This window comes from Phycodurus eques, chromosome 6 (assembly GCF_024500275.1).
Source record: "Phycodurus eques isolate BA_2022a chromosome 6, UOR_Pequ_1.1, whole genome shotgun sequence".
Classification (NCBI taxonomy): domain Eukaryota; kingdom Metazoa; phylum Chordata; class Actinopteri; order Syngnathiformes; family Syngnathidae; genus Phycodurus; species Phycodurus eques.
Genome location: NC_084530.1, coordinates 25279685 through 25294684, shown reverse-complemented (window position 1 = coordinate 25294684; position 15000 = coordinate 25279685). Strand labels below are relative to the sequence as shown.

Sequence of the window (15000 nt, the reverse complement as noted above, 5' to 3'; positions counted from 1 at the left end):
ATCCAGGTTAACTGGGAAGGCTGGCAGTGAATGTCACAGTGGCTTAAACTTTTTATTTTTTTTTTTAAATCTAAAACAGTGCATTTCTTCGAGTAGAGTTCAGTTCCCTTTACCTTTTAAGTACAATAAATTAGCATTTTAATCTATCAGAACTGTTCTCAAACATTTATTTAGGTACAATTTTCATTCAACAGGTGCAATACATTTTAATTGAATCATTATTCAAGTACATTATTTTATTTTCCTATATTTAAGCACACCATTTGTCCAAACTGCATAATGTTACAGTGGCTTAGAATAACATTAGATGTACATTTTAGGAATAAAACCTGTGCTTTGTTTTTGATGAACACTACTTACTACGGGCCTACTACGCTAATGTGTTTTAGATTTTTGTCTTTATGGTAGTACTTGGAAAGCAAAGTATTTTTTGAGGTGGTATTTGGTGTACAAAGTTTGAGAGCCACTGAACTTGACAATTTGGCATAGAGACACAGCAAGTGTGTTGCTTTCTCCTGCTGGTTGCAAACGTTGGAACTGCCATGGGAAAATGTTACTGGTCCTGTGTAATAATAATTAACCTCTCTGTCCTCTCCCTAAAACTCAGCCCCATCACCCATCCCCAGCCGCTCTCGTTCCAGCTCGGTGGGAGAATCTCTGGGTCTGGGTGGAGGGCGTCCCATGAAGGCCCTGGTGTCTCATCCCGCCTCATCCAACCCCAAGCTGCTGCCTTTCAACAGAGGGGAGATGGTCACCGTACTGGTCCTAGAACCGCGCAACGGCTGGTTGTACGGTCGCACCGACAGCAGTTTAAGGTACGTTCCCTGGCTGGAATGTAACAGTTTTGAAACAATTGTCATGGTTTGTCTGATGTTTCATTTGTTTGACCCTTTCCAGGCAGGGTTGGTTCCCTGCTGCTTATGTGGGCCCCATTGAGGATTTCGACAGGTGACATCATTTGTGCACCTTTCGCTCAATTTCTACAGTCCACACATCTGATATTTTTATAACTTCTCCATGGCCATTCTCTCCAAAGTAGCAATATGAACAACCTGCTAGACCCCGGTGAGACCCAAAACGACCAATCAGAGAGGAGGAGCTATGGCGATGTCCCTCCGCCAGCCACACCTAACCGCAGATCGTCCGTAGACGTCCGGCCCATCTCTCCGCTCCCTGAGAAGACAGCGGACCAGGTGATGGAGACGAAACCCATTCAAACAAAGACCCTGTCTGAAGTACCTCCTCCTCCGCCCCCTCCCCCAAAGAGCCTGAATCTTCAGCAGGGCTCTGTGGATCTGAGACCAGTTTCTCCCGCCCCTGACGCACAGGTAATAGAGGACAGTACAATCATCATTGCTGAATATCATCTTCCAATAAAAATACGTTATTTTTCTAGGCTTTATCACCCAACGGCCCACCTGAGAACCCTCTTTTTCCAAGGTATTCCCTGACAATGGATTGTTTCATTTGACTCCTACGAGGTTTCTATCATTTTAAGCGGGACACACAACGATTTTTAATATCTCAGCTGAAAATGTGGCAGATGCCGAGGTGGGAGAAAGTCACATAGAATATTAATCTTCAAGTTTTAAGCAAGTTCCAAGTTACTGTGACAAAAATCAAGCAAGTCAAGTCCTCGCTAGATTTCAAGCAACCCAACTCAATACATATAATCTTGCTCAGTTACACCATATATTTGCATATTATAGCCAGGTGTTAGTGTATGTATGTATGTACACAGACAACGCCAAACACTGCAAGGGATTGTGTGACATTTTCCATCATCCTCTCATTTCAGAGGCACAAACCCGTTCGCCACCGTGAAGCTTCGCCCCACCAAGACCGATGACCGATCCGCCCCTCACATCCATTGATTGCACTAGGCCAGGCTCAGGGTTTGTACGTGAGGTGGCAGTAATGAGACAAGACTATGGCACATTTAGTTGAATATTTACAGTTTTAGGCAGATTCCTCAGATGTCACCAACATAATTGAATTTCTCACAACCTCAGGGTACTTTCACAGTGAACCCCTCGCTATTCTCAGGTGTTAGACCCTGACGCGAATAGCAAATTTGTATCAATTATGGCAAAGGTTTTTATGATTGCCTATAGATAGTTTTCCTGTGACATCACGCACCTCTGGACATGCCCGCGGCCACCATGTTGGCAGTCGATGTTTTGTTTCAGTGCTCAGTGAGTGTTTGAATAGATAAATTTGATAGTCAATGTCAATAAATTGTGAATTACTGTGCGATGTTTGGCTGCAACAATACATATGGGAGGGGAAAAGATGGAGATGGTGGCATTCCGGCCAGATACTGACTCCATATATCCTTTGTTCGGAACACTTCCTAAAAGGTAAGCTGTCATGCTTACCACTGTTAGAAAATGCAAGTTACATACTTTATGTACCGATCTCCATTTTCAGTTTACATTTTAGTTCAGTGCGCTTAAATAACACAGATTTATAAAATATATATCTTACATTGACTATTAGTCGATTGTTGCTGTGGTATTATATTAAACATACATACACGTCAGAAATGTAGGAGTCATTGATGACCGGCAGCTGACTCCCACAATGCTAACCACTAGCTAGCCCTGATGCTAATGTTAGGCAAAGTCAAAGCTGTTTGAGCTAAAGTAAGCCAAGCTTTCAACTGTTCCGAGTCATTAAGTGAAAAAGTCTTGGTTTTTTTCCCGGTCATCTCTGCACACAGTTTGGCGGTGAGAGATGTTTATGACGGCCACTTTGTCAACCTTTTGTGTCTTGCCACTGCGTTCAAAGTTTCCCTATAGCTTACTCTGGTCTACTAGCCTTTCCTTGTGAAGCCTACCTTATCCTCCCGATCTCAACCTACAATATGGCCGACAAACAAATACCTATAACGTGATTGAAAACTATCTATATTTAACCCTAAATATATTTCCAACTATTTTCCCAAAACACATATATAATTTCAAATGCATCTTACAACAATACCTTTCCTGGAAAAGCGTTTCGCAACCCATAAAAGTACCAATTACTACTTTACTATTAGTCATTTTATTAAGTTTTTTTCTCAGTGATACATAGATGCTCTTATTTAAAAAATATATATAATATCTCGCAAAGGACTCTTTATCTTGAGTTGAGCACTTTCTGTACCTTACGCTGAACAGCTCGCCATTACCAACTGATCAGCTGTTAACTTCTACCCACTGCCAGTAGTGGTCTTGACCTTTCTCTGCATTATCTTGAAGTTTACCACCCTGCTTTCTCCACCATCAAACCCACATGTAGCCTTGTTTGCTTTTCTGACCTTTACTGGAATTTAGAGCATTCCAGAAGAGTATAAAAACACATGCATAGGCGCAAAAATGCATTTTTGATGTCATGGTTTATTTTTAAGACTCCAATTGTCTCAAATACTTTCTCACTATATTTCTATTTTGTAAACATGTTGTCTACATTTATTTTCTATTCTGTAGGACATGAAATCTAATTCATTCAATGCTGATTTGGAGTCTTTACACTTTGGGTAGTGTTTATACTTCTTACTTATTTCAATGTTGATCATGTTTTTTAATATTCAACAGGTTTGTTTTGAGTGTAACAACAAGTAAAAGAAATATCCATTACTCAATACTCTTTTATTATCATTTCTTACTGTCTTCTCTCTTCTTTATTGTGTCATCTAGAGGTGGATGAGAGGGGGTGCGTGGTGAAGAGGAGGATGGAGGTGCACTGGCATGTGAACACACCAAAAAATTAACAGACATGAAAAATAATAATTTGGAAAACAACAGCACTAGCACCAAGCTATCTTTATGAGCTCATCAAGAATGATTGTGACCTGATACAGAAGTAAATTTGATACCGAACAAGAACATTAAACCCAAATCTGGTAACACCTCCCGTAGGATGCTGCCTGTTGTCGTGGGTGAGCGGTCAGGCTGGTCTGACTCCATGCGTGGGTTTCCCCAGGGAGGTGAGAGGAGTTTGATGGTGGCAAGTTTAAACTATGAATGCAGGGAGGAGGAGGAGGAGGAGGACATCCCGCTGTCTCCTACTCATGCACCATCGCTTCGAACTCTGGTGAGGAAGAAAATGAATGACGCAAAATCATGATCATGTAAAGTGAATCAATTCAAACGGTCACCTTTACTAGCTGTACAAGCTATGTTTTCAAGCATCCATCCATCCATTTTCTGAGCCGCAGCTTCTCACCTAGGGTCGCGGGCATGCTGGAGCCTATCCCAGCTATCATCGGGCAGGAGGTGGGGTACACCCTGAACTGGTTGCCAGCCAATCGCAGGACCCATACAAACAAACAAACATTCGCACTCACGGGCAATTTAGAGTTGTCAATCAACCTACCATGCATGTTTTGGGGATGTGGGAGGAAACCGGAGTGCCCGGAGAAAACCCACGCAGGCACGGGGAGAACATGCAAACTCCACACAGGCTGGGCCGGGGATTGAACCCGGGCTCCTCAGAACTGTGAGGCAGACGCTCTAACCAGTCGGTCACCGTGCCGCCTGTTTTCAAGCAGTACTTTAGTATTTGTAAGAAGTTAATCAGTGTCAAAATAATGTTAAATTTGCTTAGATCCCATGGTTTAAACTCTGAAATATGATTACTTGAATTCCAAATTATAACACTTGTGGAGGTTTCAATGTATAATAAAGGAAAGGAACTTATATAGCTATAAAACGTCTTACATTTATCTATCCATTTTCTATACTCCTTATGGACGCAGGTGATCTGGAACCTATTCCAGCTAACTGAATTGTTTTCTTTAAAATTGCTTAATTAAAATGTATTTTTTCATTTGTCTCATTCAACAATTGGTTAATTGATTTATTGTAATAAAAATAATAAACTAATTTTACATGTATTTTTATGTAAAATATGTATTTAATATATTACAAAATGGATACATTAAAATGAATTATTTTATCATTAAAATATTTTACATACAGTATATTAGATGTTAACCTGTCCAGTTATTATTATTTTATTATTTACCTCATCAGCAAACAACCTCTCCCATCTGTCTGTTTAAAAAACAATCACAAAAGCTTGCCCACCCCTGGTTTAGAGTCTTCAGTTAACCTAACATTGAGGAACGGCCAGATGTGCGCAATAGGTCGGCCTATGCACCTACACTTCTAACAGCTATCTTGAAAATAAACTGCTAACAATTAAAAAAAGAAAAAAGCCTTTGCCAGTTAACTAGGATGCCTCTCCCTCTCTACATTCTCATTCTGACAGTATAAGTGTCAGAAAAAGCTTCTGCTCTTCTTTCACCGTCAATGCCGATCTTGCCGTCACCGTCTTTGTCCGCGGCTTTGAGGAAAACTCTTGTCTCATCATCTGTCAAGTCTCTGCCGTCCTTGGAAAAGCCCTTCAGTACATACCTACGGAAGATTAAATGTTTTTTTCTGCAGCTTATGTAAAAAGACTTGGCAGAAATGTTCTTGTTTTCGCCTCACTTTAGTTCCTCTTCTTCTATGAAGCCGCTTCCGTCCACATCCAGAACCCGGAAGACCTGCTTGACACTCTCGGCCGACATGGCCGTCATTCCCACCAGGTCGAAGAACTTTTTAGGGTCGAACGTCTCTGCTACTCCACAAAACAAAGAAGTAGGCCAAAGAACCCAAGCCATCAATATTTATTCAGGGACCTTTCAGCATTAAGCGGGTTACACACATACTGATAATTTGCCCAGATTTTAACATTTTCCTCTCTTCTGATAAAAAAACAGCAAAGGCCCAATTACTGGATGTCTCTAAAAGATTATCCTGGCTGATTTGTAAAACGGTCGGGCTAACAATCGTGAATGTTAAACCTGTTCAATATTTACGTTCGCAAAGCCCTGTGTTTGGTCAACACGGAGTAGTTTCTTCTATTCTACTACAAAGTTCTTTTGCATCTTCGCGATTCGTGACCTATTTTTCTTTGAACCTAGCCGTCATTATTTGCTGAAAAACTAATTTATTTGCTGTGTTTGTTTTTTGCTGCACCATCTTTTAGCATCTTGGTCCCAAGGAACGATGTTTAAGTGAATTGAGAAGCTTTATTAGGACAAAAGTATTGCTTTGTTGCCGTCTTGTGGGATCTTGGTGCCAAGAGACTATGTTGAAGTGAGTTGAGGAGCTTCATTTAGACAAAAGACGTGCTTTGCCACTGTCTTGTGACGTGTATAAACAGTTATAAAGCTATGGCAATGCATCAATTACTCTCAGATTGTTGCTATTCGCAGGGCTTGTTCCCCACTGTACCACTCTTTGTTCTTTGTATTTTTTCCGGCAATCTGGATGCACTGTGGCACCATGCTGCCTCTCACAAGGTAATCTTAGTACTATGACACAAATCTGGTTTGGGGGAGGAGACTTGCAAATTAGTTATCAAGCAATCCACAACTATCTCGATTATGCTATACATTACAAGAGCAGGAAGAATATACTTCATTCGTCATAAGTGGGGTCATTCAAATTTTAATAATTCAAGATGTTAAAAATCAGTATGTGTGTACCCCGCTTTGATATCGGCTTTTCCCAAACACTTTCTGTAAGCTCCAGCCCAATAAACACCAATCAGGGCCGTAAAAAAGTATTTTCCCCCGTCTGAATTTCACTTTTATTTCTTTCTTTTTTGCATATTTATGACATTTAAATGTTTTAGATCAGTGGTTCTCAAAAGTTTTTACACTAAGTACCGCCTAAAAAAAAATTTGCTTCTCGAAGTACCGCCATGATGACCAGTATTAAAATACAGTAGCTTTGTAGGCCATCAAAAATGAGAGTTTTATTCCTAAACAGTGTATTTTATATTATTGCACAATTTAACCATTAACACTGTGGTTAAATATAGGACAATAAAAAAACTGTACTTAAATAATGATTCAATTAAAATGTATTCCACATTTAAGTTAAATATAAATTGTACCTAAACAAATGTTTAAAATGTTCTTTAAAGTTAAATGCAAACGTATTGACTTTAATTGTTAAAACACAACTGAACTGTACATAGGAAGTGATTCTTTCATGTACCACTAGAGGGATCCTGCATACCACAAGTGGTGTATGTATCACACTTTTAGAATCACTGATTTATATCATCAAACCAATTTGAAATATTTCACCAAAACAACCCATGAAAACATAAAATGCAGTTTCTAAATGATGATTTATCAGGTGGAGGGGGGACAGTCCGGACTTAAATCTAATTAAGATGCTGTTGTATGAGTTAAATCTTGAAAACCCTCTAATATGACACCGTTAAAGCAAGTTTGAAAAGAAGAGTGGGACAAAATTCCTCCAAAGGGATGCAAAAAACTTGAGATCAATTATCACAAATGCTTGATATCAGTTATTGCTACCAAGGGGGGAACAACCAGTTATTAGGCTAAGAGGCCAATTACTTTTTCACAGAGGACCAGATTCCCCCACCTTAATAAATATCTCAATAAATCAATATAAATCCTCATTTACTTTGATTGTCTTTGGGAGACGTTGAAATTGGCTTGATGACCTGAAACATGGAAGTGTGATGAATAAAACAAAATAAAAATCTGAAATAAGGAAGAGGGCAAATACTTTTTGACAGCACTGTAGGTATCTTGCTACTGAGAAGTACAGTATTGTACACCAGTCCAACCTGCAAAGGCATCAAGAGCTTTCTTGATCTCCTCTGCTTTCAACAGGTCCGTCATCACCATCCTGTCAGCTGGAGGAATGGACACCCAGAGGAGAAACATAAGGTACAAGGTCAGTTGTGAGAACAGCAGAGAATTCCATGTCAACAAGTACAAGGTTAACTCAGTCTTATGTTTTGATCACCATTTGTTAGTTGCTTAGTGAATTAGTTTGTACCTAATAATTATCCGTTAATTTTACAATTTTGCCATTCAATTTTCAAATCCAGATTAAGGTGCCATTGTAAACCTTGTTTTCACCATGTGGTCCGGTTCAGTTTGGTACAGTATGAATTTGAATGTTTTGATTGTAAATAGTCCCAAAATGTCCGGTCCGATCTGTCCCACTTTTCCTTCATTGACCGTGTCAAGCTGCCTGCGAAAGGTGGCGCTTGACACGCCGCTGTCCGTCGATTGGTTGGCAGCTTTCTTCTATTGCAATGGAATTTAAGAGTGGACTGTAATATGTTGCGTTTTATTGTCTTTATTTTCTTTAATCCAGTGATTGTCAGACTTTTCACTCCAAGTACTTTCTTTAATCCAGTGATTGTCAGACTTTTCACTCCAAGTACCACAATAATGACCAACATTAAAATACAGTAGCGTAGCAGACCCAAGTGTTTTATAAAAAAATGGAGGCAGAGGTTTTATTCCTAAAAGGTATATTTAATATTTTTTTTTGCCACTGTAACATGTAATACTGCTCTTGAATATAATAAAATCAAAATCTGGACTTAAATATTGATTCAACTATTGCACATAAAAATAAGATACTAAGTGTACCTACACGTGTTATTACAACAAGCATTTTTAAATAAATAAATGCAAATGTATTGCACTTTAAAAGCTAAATACAACTGAACTGTACTCAACAAATGTACTGTACTGGATTAAAAAAAAAATGTTTGTCGCTCTACATCATACAAACTTTGAACATTTAATTCAATCATTCTGTCACATACCACTTGAGGGAGCCCACATATTACGTCAGATTTGTGCCGCAATTACTCGTAACTCAAAAATATTGAGCACCAAAGTGTGTTTTGTGTGCACAAAAACTTGTTTTTTTTTTTTTTGTATGAACTCACAAATATATTTTGTTTGAAAGTTATATTTTCCCTCAGTTTTTCTCTACACGCTCGCTCAAAACGTTTTTCCTCACTCTCGCACTCAACCATGCAGTCCCATACACGCACAACATCCTGCCCTTGCGATATTTGCCACAATTGTCACCCAATCAGGAGTCTGACAGCAGGGCAAAGTCTGATTGGCTAAAACTTGAATCAACTTCTATTAACTGCTTAAGGCTTCTGGGACATCGTATTGTATATATTGCTGTAAAATGCGATTGGACAGTAAACAGTTAAGCTATATATCTTTTCTGCATCTATGATAATAATACTAATGATACTACTACTTATAATAATAATGGACAACGACATTATAATAATAAGAGACATATACCTGTACATCCTAATTATAAAGTGGTGTAGACAAAAGAACCAAACAATACCAAAAACAAGCTAGGCAAACAAGTAACAAATGATAATAACATAAAAAAAATAATAATGTAAAGTTTAATTAGGTAGATCCTGAAGGCAATCCTCTAGATTTATTTTAGAAATAGCAAAATCTTTAAATCAACATTTTATTCCTTAGCTGGACACATTAAGAGCAATTTGGAATTATTGCATCAAGTTCACAACTCACATGAATCAAAGTGCACCAAGATTTGCGTCACAAATGTTGGAAATTATATTGATGTTATTTGTTAATTTTCCAGATAAAATGTTTTTCAAAATGTCATTTCTTGATTTTTGCCAATGTTTCCAGACTTTATGGACACCCTGTATAATAGATTGCAGTATTTAAAAATAGAATTAAAAACAAGTAATTATTCAAATTAAATTTTATCTTATTTTTTTAAATAACGGTATATACCACAAAACCAATCCATCAGGCAAATCCGTTTTCCATCGTTTTTTATGTCAATGCTGTTATTGCAGCAGAAACAAGCAAACCAACAAAAGCCTTTACTGTAATTGACTCATTAGCAGCTGACGCTAACTAAGCAGCTTGAGTGGGAGACGGAAGGCCCCCACTGTTTGCCAAATATGCATGAGCGCTAACGTCGGTATATTTAGCGTGCACGCTAAGGCTTTTGCATGTGAGGGCGGACGTGGGTGCGTTTTAAAAAGGAATCCACCAAGTTGTTGGCTGTTTGGCCTGTTACGCAGCCAGCCTTTTATGATGTAATGAGACAGCAAATCGGACATACAAGTTTAATTCAATGATAAGTGACAAACTTCCAAATAATAACTAAAGATACACAATCCCCCTTCATCGCATTGGATAAATAAATTAAAATAAATAAATCTGTGATATTGAAAGACCATTTAAAAAAATAAATAAAAAATTAAATAATTTTGCCCCTCTGACACACTTTCAACAGATTTAAACTTATTAAAATAAAATTTTTAAACACATAGTAAACAGTGACGGTCCTCGCTTGAATGGCACCCTGTGTGAAAACCCTCCTTTCGTGCCCCTATTGCATTAATCTATTTCTGCTCCCGACCCTGCAGTTCTTCTAAAAAAGTGGGGCTCCACAAGGGGGCGCAAATTCTCCAGCCATACGCCACATAATTAGTAGAAATCCAGTCACGTTTCTGTCATTGTGGAGCACGTTGCCGCCCTGTGCGGCAGCACATAACGCACGTTCCAGAAACCACCTGATTATAAACTTATTTGAAGACTCACAAAAAAAGCATCAGTGTGTATTGTAGTGTCGACGTGTTAGATACATGCATGTAACTTTAAGAGGCGGGGCCTGGTGATGTGGTGTGTGACGTCGTCAACAGCTCCCGCGTGAATGTGCTCATTGTGTTTCTTGCGTTTTACTTATTTTTATTTCACTTGGTCAAATAAGCTGCAGAGAGCCCATCTGTCCTTGACAATGAATAGACTTGAAAACTCATTAGTTATCCACAGCTACCAGCGTCTGCCAGCCTTTAGAAAATGAATGTATTGTACGTGTTCTCTTCTTCTGATTCAATGCCAAAAATGTGTTTGTAATTCACAACAATGTAGCATTTCTCTCACATTTTAAACGGGGTGCACACACACCGATATTCAGGCCAGTTTTTCATAGCAGTTTGTGCTAGATGGTTATTTAGGCTAGTATTCTAGCTAATACCATTGATGAGCCTCATGCGAAGCTGGCTTGTTTGTTTTGAATTATTTACAGTACGTACTGAATACAGTTGTTAATGTAAAAGAAGTTCATGATTGTGCACATGCTACATGAATGGTGTTGATGCTTTATGATCCTCTCTGTTTTAAGTGCTTTGCTGCCATCTTGTATCACCTATATGCGATTACAAACCTTTAGTGGGTGCGTCAATTATTTGCAGGTTTTCACTACTCACAGCAGGGCTCCATCCCTATACTCAGAATAATATAAGAATAATAATATTAAGAAGAATAGCAGCGGTTAACTGTACGCTGCAAATTTATGAATAACTAGTTTTGAAATGAGGCATCAAGAAAAATAGTATGTTTAACTTTTAAACAATTTAGTAAAAGTGAAGAGAATTTGCAATTCCCATACAGATTTCTGAAAGAAACATGAAGTTGACACACATGATATGTTTTAGCAGGCCACATAAAATGATATTGTGTGCCTTGACACCTGTACTCCATTGGTGCGCAAAAATCTCTGAATTAAATGTTCAAACTGTGCATAGTGTTATTTGTTCTGTGCCTTACACTTTTTAATTTGATCCAGTACAGCAGAATCTTCAAGTACAGTTCAGTTGTTTTTAACTTTTAAGGACAATACATTTGCGTTTAATCTTTTATAACTGTTTGTTTAAAAACATTAATTTAGGTAGGATTTTTATCTAACTTATGTGGACTACATTTTAATTGAATTATTTAAAGCATTTGTTTTCAATTCAATGTGTTTTTGTGGAATAATCCTCTGCCTCGTTATGAACACTTGGGCTGACTACGCTACTGCATTTTAATGTTTGTGATTGTGGTGGTACTTGGAGAATTAAGTATTTTTTTTAAGTGGTACATGAGTAAAAGGTTTGGGAAACACTGACTTAAGGTAAGGGACTTAAGGGACATAAACTATTTTTATGAGGTTTTTGAGGATTGATTTGCTCACTTTTCCCTTTATAATAGTAAAAATTATAGTAAACATTGAATACAAACACTATTGAATTTTGTTTGGATAATGATGTTACATATTACCACTCTACTTAAACTACATGTATGCACATCTCCATCAAATGATTGCAAATGTTTAGTGTGTATACAGGCCTAGTTTTTTTTCTTTCGACAGTATAAGCCTGATAAGCGTAGTTTAATTGAGTATGTTTCTAATCAGCATATAAACATTTAACTCAAAGCACATTCATGTTTTATTATTTGTCGTATTAATTTACTAAAATTTCCTTTTTCTTCTTCTTCTTCTTTATATGGAAGGAGTAGTACCACTTAACACTTCCTGGTTGCCATCCTCTCTCTGTTCTACCCCTAGTCATGCATGCGGAACATCATTAGCGGGAACTCTCACTTCCTGATGGTTCTTTCCATTGCACAGTTATTCACACTATGTTTTGAAACCATTTTGTTTGCTTTCTACTCCGTCTGACGCCTTCGGCCATGGCGCTACCACAGCAGCTACGTTCTGAGAGGTGAGTGAGTTTACAAATGTGTTACTTTCACTGGTTGGGGTACAGGAGCACACTTGTGTTCTAGATTTTTTTGGGGTGTTTTTTTTTTTTTACATAGAAAGGGGAAACCACACCTAATTAAAAGATACATAGTTACAACCAAATATTACTTCAAATAATGAATGAACTGACTTTAATTTATATTAGAATAGGCAAACCGTAACTAACGATAATTCTATGTAACGATTTTTCTATGTAAGAAGTTGGCAGTAAAATAGCTGAGTTACTAAAAACGCATAAACACATGTCATGTCTTAGGTAATTTATTTAAATATTAACAGTATTAATGTATTTTTGTCTTTTGTATCCATTTTTAGTTTTTATTAGCTGTTATGGGTTTTGTTTTAGGTATAACAATGTCTCAAATAATCGTTAAATTGAATTTAAAGTTACGTTAAATTGTTGACATTTTAATTTTTTTCCTTAATAGAACATATAAAATACATATAAAACACTTAAATGCATATGCATACATTGTAATTAATAATTGTATACAATTTTGATTATTTTATTGAATTCATATTATAGTCATTGTGAGACAAAATCTTTCCATCTCCTCAACCGTTATTTAAAAAAAAAAAAAAGGCACATTTTTTGAGTGATTAAACACTGCATCGTTAAAGAGACAAAGGTATTTGATCACTTAAGACTGATTAATAATTTATAACACCCACATTGGGAATGACTAATCACATTGAATTGTGAAAAAATATTACATTGACCAAATTTGGACATAGTAGGATGTTTCTAGCTGAGAGCGTTGTTATATTGTGCATTGGATGTCAATTGTATACATTTTTTTATTGAATTTTATTTCTTGTTACATTTCTATTTCATTTAATTGAATTTCCCCTAAAGTATACAAATTAGTACAATGATAAAATATAATAAATATAAAAAAGAAAAATATACTCTATGTGCATGTTATGCGTGTTTCATATTTGCATAGTGTTACATCGAATGGTATAATGTACTTTCATTGATTCTAACATGAAGTGTTTCCTGTTACCTAGTGACTTTGACCAGCTGCCTAATAATGTCCCCATCAGTGCCACCATTGCGGATATTGAGGAAAAGAAAGGCTTCATTGACTATTTTGTAAGTTTTAAAAAAACAAAATAAAACACAATAATAAGCAGGTTGTGAACATTTCACCATGACCAAGACTTTTTTTGGTTTCCACCCACTGTGGCAGAGATTTGTCATTGAGGTGAAAACCAAAGGATGGAGCAAGTATCTGATCTACAGGCGCTACCGTGAGTTTTTCAGCCTGCACCAGATCCTGGAGTCCAGATATTCTCCGGAGGACCCAGACAAACCTGGTCCCAACACCTGCATGTTGCCCTCACTTCCAGGTACCTTTTGAGAGTGTCTCTCAGTCACGGTTGTAGCTAGATCTAGCGCTAAATGACTTATTCATTCTAGTAGTTAGAAAGTTTTTTTTTTTGTGTGCCTGCTGTGTACACGAAGTAGCTGATGAAACAATTTGGCCTTTGATTGCGGGCTGCTGGAGATGGAGGTCACCTGCTTGCGAGTATCTATGTGGCGCTTGATTGCTCCACGGGATGCCGTTAAACGGTTCGCACCAAGAGTAGAACGACAGCAATAAACCCGCTTGGAATGGAGACAAACATGAGAGTGTTGGTGTTTTAGACATTTGTATTTCATCAGCAATTGTGGTTACTAAAGTAAATCACTGTTCTGCTTTTGCCATAACTGACTCGTTAGCTCATAACCTGACTGTGTTGTGAAGTCTTATTGTATAGTAGGCACAGTCAGTGGTGGGAAGCAACGACAAGAACCACATGAGCTACTGTACTTAAGGAGATCTTTCAATTGTCTCTACTTTTTGATGACTTCTTACTTTTACTCCCTTCATTTGAAAACAGCCATCAGTACTTCCTACCTCTTACTTTGCTCGCTTCTAGCATTAAAAAATAAGTATGGTCATTTTTTTTTAAATTATCAGCAAAACAATGGACACATGTTTTGATAGCATAAAAGTCAAGCCAATGCAAGCTTCCTGTAAAATATTTAATGTGTTTTCCTTCTCAGTAAGAGCACTATGTAAGTGAATAAAAGAGGAAACCTTTTTTGTGGGCAGAGAAGTTTTTTGTTGCTGTGCCAAGTTATCCAAGCTGGTGTTGTATAAATTTGACAGATTTTTACTTTTGCACTTAAGTACATTTCAGTCTGTACTTTTTTAGTTTAGGTACAAGAGTTGAATCAGTACTTCTACTTTTACCAGTATCTGTACTTCTACATAAGTACAGCGTTTGAGTGGTTTTGCCACCTCTGGTTGCAGTCCAGAAGTGCAGTTTACTTATTTTATTCAGACATACATACGGCTTTCTGTCAGAAGGATTTTACATAAATGTACAGTCAGGTCCATAAATATTGGGACGGCGACGCAATTCTCATCTTTTTGGCTCTAAACACGACCACAGTGGACTTGAAATGCAATGAACAGGATGTGCTCTAACTGCGGGCTTTAAGCTTTAATTTAAGGGTGTTTAGTGTACATCCAAATCAATTGCATGGTGGAATTGCAACAATTTGCATATACTGTAT

General features: G+C 37.5%; 3 protein-coding genes across 4 annotated transcripts in view; 2 read left to right on the top strand and 1 right to left on the bottom strand.

The window, feature by feature from the left end:
* Positions 1–3075, top strand: part of baiap2l2b (BAR/IMD domain containing adaptor protein 2 like 2b) — a 9321-nt gene extending 6246 nt beyond the window's left edge. The window contains exons 10-14 of the mRNA XM_061678520.1: positions 608–815; positions 898–948; positions 1037–1328; positions 1397–1440; positions 1799–3075. Coding sequence (XP_061534504.1) covers positions 608–815; positions 898–948; positions 1037–1328; positions 1397–1440; positions 1799–1874 — 671 coding nt within the window. The 3' untranslated portion in view covers positions 1875–3075. The remainder of the gene's footprint in view (positions 1–607; positions 816–897; positions 949–1036; positions 1329–1396; positions 1441–1798) is intronic.
* Positions 3076–3616: 541 nt separating this feature from the next.
* The window catches only part of pvalb7 (parvalbumin 7), a 23858-nt gene continuing 12474 nt past the window's right edge, over positions 3617–15000 (bottom strand). The window contains exons 2-5 of the mRNA XM_061679061.1: positions 7648–7716; positions 5481–5610; positions 5296–5405; positions 3617–4077 (exon numbers count right to left, since the gene is read on the bottom strand). Coding sequence (XP_061535045.1) covers positions 4052–4077; positions 5296–5405; positions 5481–5610; positions 7648–7716 — 335 coding nt within the window. The 3' untranslated portion in view covers positions 3617–4051. The remainder of the gene's footprint in view (positions 4078–5295; positions 5406–5480; positions 5611–7647; positions 7717–15000) is intronic.
* The window catches only part of ncf4 (neutrophil cytosolic factor 4), a 26969-nt gene continuing 24229 nt past the window's right edge, over positions 12261–15000 (top strand). For both annotated transcript variants that reach the window (XM_061679059.1, XM_061679060.1), the window contains exons 1-3: positions 12261–12390; positions 13443–13527; positions 13625–13784. In XM_061679059.1, the coding sequence (XP_061535043.1) occupies positions 12359–12390; positions 13443–13527; positions 13625–13784 (277 nt within the window). In that variant the 5' untranslated portion in view covers positions 12261–12358. The remainder of the gene's footprint in view (positions 12391–13442; positions 13528–13624; positions 13785–15000) is intronic.